The sequence below is a fragment of the Merops nubicus genome, unplaced genomic scaffold, assembly GCF_000691845.1.
Source record: "Merops nubicus isolate BGI_N331 unplaced genomic scaffold, ASM69184v1 scaffold45149, whole genome shotgun sequence".
Taxonomy (NCBI): Eukaryota; Metazoa; Chordata; class Aves; order Coraciiformes; family Meropidae; genus Merops; species Merops nubicus.
Window position 1 is genome coordinate 240 of NW_008632538.1, and position 5,182 is coordinate 5,421.

The 5,182-nt window shown below is 40.7% G+C and overlaps 1 protein-coding gene across 1 annotated transcript; it reads left to right on the top strand.

Annotated features, from left to right (window-relative positions):
- Positions 1-149: 149 nt before the first annotated feature.
- On the top strand, positions 150-300 carry IQCJ (IQ motif containing J; the record flags this gene model as incomplete). The annotated part of the gene is made up of 1 exon (XM_008947935.1): positions 150-300. A coding segment is annotated over one exon (151 nt), but the record flags the coding sequence as incomplete, so codon positions are not given.
- Between the last annotated feature and the right edge of the window lie 4,882 nt (positions 301-5,182).

The window sequence follows — 5,182 nt, forward strand, 5'->3', positions numbered from 1 at the left end:
TGATGAGTAATCACTATCCAAACTGGAAAACAAAGTGCACCAAAAAAGAGAAACCCACCAAACCCCACCTCTTCAGTTAAGAATACACATTTCAAATCCTTTTGGTTGCTGCATTCCCCGTCCAACCCTGTGCTTGGTGTTTGCTGCAGTATCCAGCGAGCATGGCGTGAGTACCTGCAGCGCCAGGACCTGCCACCCCACGAGCAGCTGGACAAGCGCAGTCCCTCCCCACCGTCCCTCTCCTCGGACAAGATGAGCAGGTCCATCAGCATGAACACCTTTTCTGACAGCAGCACACCGGTGAGTCCAGAGATTGTGTCCATTTTCCTCTTCATTGCTTTTGGTCGGGTTCCTTTCTAGGACTCTGGCTAAATGAAAGCTCAGAAAGCTAAGCATGGAAGAGGGACTTCTAGGGGAGTAGTGGTGTCTCAAATGACCCTGGAGGCAGATGTGCCTCTTGTAGGTACAGTGGAATGTGTGACTGTGCATGTTAGGCCTGGATTGTGTATTGAATGCAGCTGATATCAGCAGTGCCATGATGGGGAAAAGGTGTTTCCAAATGGTGTTGTGTGCTTCTGAAGAGAGCAGGGGCCTTCATGTGTGTTTAGCATGTTGTGTTTTCCAAAAAAAACCTATTGTGGTGCTCTTCCTACAAATAAATGTGCTTTGTAGGTGTTTTTGTGTTTGTCTTAGGGAAAAACAAAACAAAAGAGGCTTAGAGAAGTGGATCTAAAAATTAAACTTGATTTTGGGAATAAATATTCATGCCACTTTGCAGCCTGGGGGACTAGTGACTGGAGGCTGTACTTCTATTTTTAAGGTGACTCTAAATGCAAATAGAGAGCCCGTTTTATGAAAACAAGTGGGTTTGTGACTGTCTCTGGAGGTCAATAAATCAGCAGATAGATATAGAAGCTATAAATATTGCTTTCAGCTTTGTGACAGAATGCATCAGTTTTGTGACAAAATTTATCAATTTTGAGGAAACTGCAGAGTAGAGCACATGAAATAATTCAATAGGTCAAAGAAAATAGAAGGAGTTGCCCTGGTGTGTGTTGGAGCAGCTAAATAAAAGCAGGATGTGTCCCACTGCTCGACTGAGGTGTCAGGATAGGTGTGAACAGATTGTTTGGACCCTTGCTCTAGGAGTCCATGTTGAGCAGCTATAAGAAGCTCTGTTGCTGGCCACTGGACAGCATTTGGTGGCTTCAGAATTTGCTACAAAAATCCAGAAATCGTTGCTAGTGGGGTTCTTAAAGTAGATGGAGTCCCTGCCTGAGGAAAGATGTTTGTTAGTTTAACTCTGCAAAGTTGAAGCAAAGCACAAGGCAGGCTCCGAGATCCAGCAGAGCTTTTCTGGGCTAAGAACTCTGCTGCTGGACTTATGGGGACAATCTGACTCGTTCCTCCGTTGAACCAGACTCAAACTGAAGCTAGGTGAGCTGCTTCCAGCAGCTATTATTTTTGTGACACTGTGGTTAGGCCAGCTGCATTAGGTTTAACAGCATTTAATGAAATATTACTGAGAGTGCAGTGTTTTATTTTTAGATGCCTTGTGTTCATAGCCGGAGGCTGGGATGATAAACTAGGTGGCAATATTGGGTTATACACTAATGTCTCATGTATTAAATGAGTTAGGCTCATCTAATGAGATATATAAATTTGAATATAAATGTTATATCTGCTGCTGGCATTTGTTGGAGCCTGGCTGAGCCAGCTACCACAAGAGGTCCCTCATACCCTGCGCAGGGAGGCTCCGGGATGCTCTTGGATGTTCTCCATCAGCAACCTGATTTGGAAAAAAAAGTATTTTTCAATGCTTTTGGGGTAAAATGAATATGTCTGGGAGCTACATATTTGCAGGAAGATGAAACTTGGATACTAAATTTACTGTTTAATTGATAATAATGCAACACCCACTCATCTCACTTTTGCATCCTACTTGTTTAGTGCAAAGGAAGAGGGGAATATTTTCTTACCCTTATCTACTGCCAAACCTGTCAATAATCTTTGGAAAACCATGGAAAATTTCTGAAGGCAAAGGAACCTCTTTATTTAGTGTGAGCATGAGCCCTAGCTCTGGGAGGAGTTAGCAGTGATGGCCTGAGGCTTGACAGGAGCTGTGCATTCCTCACTCATTTGAAATCATTAAAACTTTGTGAATTCATCAGATATGACATTTCCTTGTTGTCCCAGTCAAGAAAAGAACTACAGAAACACAAAACAAGAACTTTAGAGTAACTTTAGGGAAGTGAGGAGAAGGGGATGTACTCCGAACGGTGCTTGGCAGCAGCAAGGAGGTTTCCTGGTCAGCTGCACCGTAACTGTCATGATTAGCAGTTTTTATATGACTTTTCAAAGCCATTTGGTTCCCACCAGATGGGGATAGCTGGGCAAATGGGCTTTGCCTCTGGCCAGTGTGAGTCACTGGCCATGTCATCAACCAGGGCATCACTTGTTCATGGACAGAGGGTGATGTGAGCTCCCCTTGACTTGCTGCAGATCATTTATGTCTTTTATGTATGTGGCTTCAAAAAGCTGTAGTTTAGAGTGCTGGCTGCAGCTAACACATTTCATTTCAGAGAAACAATCTAATTGTGGTGATTCTAACACTCTGAAGCTTGATAAATCATTAATTATGATACCTTTGAATCAAGTGTTTGAACTTGTTTTGGATCAGCTAGCTGCCTTTGCCGCTTCAGAAAACTGTTGCTCATAAAATTTAATACTGATGAAAAACTTGTCAAATAGAAAAGGAGCTACTAGATTAAAGAGAAAATGAAGCCCCACAATTGAAACAATTCCTTATTTTTGAAGCTACCTCTAGGTCTTGGTAATTTCCAGCAGCTTTCTTGTGTGAAATTTTGTCTTAATTTTATGGCAGAGAAACTGAGTCTTCTGGAATGTGGGACACTAAATCCTTGTGGGTATGAAAGAGAAAAGACTCTTCCTTCAGGCTTTGTTTATGAGCCTCTTGCCCTTGAAGCCTGAGCATCTTGTCTCCATAGCATTTCATTACAGTTGTGCATGTCCTTTTGTTAGCTGGCTCAAAGGTATCAGACATGAAACAAGGCCACAAATTAGTGTTTTTTGTTTACCGGAACCTTTTCCTTCCCCCTTCTGGTTTAAAGGTTGGTTAGAATGGCAGCTGAGGAAGGTAGATAGCTTATTTCAAACTTGTAATGTTTGATCATAAGTACCTCAAACAGCTCTGTGTAGCTGAAAATCAGTTGCTCTGTGACTAAAGTTTTAAAATAAACATTTACACATAACATAGTTTATGAAAACCAAAAAGACTAGGAAGCTTTTTCTGGGATGCAGTGACTGAAATAGCACAATGAATGATTACTGTTCTGGAAAATTACTTGCAGAGATATATATGCATCTCTTGGAAAAGTTTTCTGGTTTTAAGGCATACTTCTATGCTTAATAAAGTACACTCAATTTGATCTGAATATTGTCACTGAAAATATTCTTCTTTGAGATACACATTAAATCACCATGTATTTCTGTTAAAATGGCATGAATTCATCTGCCATGACTCTGAGACACAGCACAAGGCACAGAAGAAAACAGGACATAATGAAAAGCCATAAAAATTTCCTATCAGATATGCAGATGGAAGAAATAATGCAGTGCACTTAGCATAAGAAACTCACAACGAGAAAAAAAAAATATTAACCCCAAAGCATTAAATACATTGTAGAGTTAAGTTCAGAATTTCACTTTTCAGTGTTTTGAAGACAAACTTGAGAGGATAATGTTCTGTGAACGTCCACAATGAGATTGCATCTCATGTTTTAAACAGATAGATATTCTTTTAAAATGTTAGGCCAAATTACCTGCTCTGCTGTCTGTTATTATGTGGATATCACTCTGATAATAATGTCGCACCTGCAACAAGAACAAATGCTCTTTTTATTTGGCTTTCTTCTTTGTCATAAACTACACTGGCCAGTCCTAGAAGGACTCTCACAAAGGCTGCCTCTCTCCAGGTCTTGAGGCATGTAGGTATGCTCAGTGAAAGCACTCTTAGAATCATAGAATGATTTCAATTGGAAAAGATCTTTAAAATCATTGAGTCCAACTGTTAACCCAGCACTGCCAAATGCACTAATTCCCTGGGCTCCTGTCAGAGTGCTTACCACCCATCCAGTGGGTTAATCCCATAACTTTTCAGATAGATCAAATTATTAATTAATAGGTCATGCTTTCTGTTTAGAAATGGATAAATCATTCTTGGCAGTGGTGGTGGTGGTGGTGGAGTAATGAGGCTCTCTCAAAGTGTTTGTCCTATAGTACCAAATGTTTTCTTGGGCTTGCCTCCCAGCAGAAAACTGAGCTAATGAACAAAACAACATAGGATATGGCTTGAGAGAAGAGATGGGAAACAGGCTTTTCTTGTTCAGCTACTGCTTTGTAGGCTACCAAAGAAAGGATTTGCTAACTATGTGTGTGTATTACGGGCAGTTTCTTAACTGTTGGAAAATACCTGCTGTCAATAGCTTATCATTGTATTAGGAGACCTCAAGCAGTATCTGCACCATCCATCTTTGTTGCTTTGGTTTCCCCTTTGCATGTTTGTTTTTAATTAAAAAAAAAAAAAAAAAAAGCAAGTCAAATAATAAATTTGAAAACAGTGTTCTTCCTTATAAATATTTCTTTTTATTATGTAGAAAGGTGGCAAAACATGCCTTCCCTTGTGGTGTGTGACTGAGTTTCTGCTTTTTCCCAAAAAATAAACTGTATCTATAGTTACTAGGAGAAAAAGATGATGCCAGCTATGTCCCACTAGCATATGGTTGTGGTTATGACCTGTTTTCATGATGACATCATTGTGTCTCTTTAAATGGTTCAGTTGCTAAGACATAATCTGTGAAAGCCACAGAAAACCTGATAATCCTCACCAGAGAGGAAAAAGGTGGTGTGAGACATACCTGCATCCAGATCTCTTAGAGAATTGGGATCTTGCTTTTTTTTTTTTTTTTTTTTTTTACATTAATCTCAAACATTGGCGTGGAAACGCAATTAATTTGTTCTGCTCTGGGCAAAGCAGCTTCCACTGCGTGTGATTTGAAATGACGTGTCCAGGAGGACACGTTTCTACCAGTAGCCAGGTCCCACCCTGGTGTAGCTTCCGAGGAGAGCAGCTGGAGACCCCTCGCAGCCCCTCGGGGCCAGG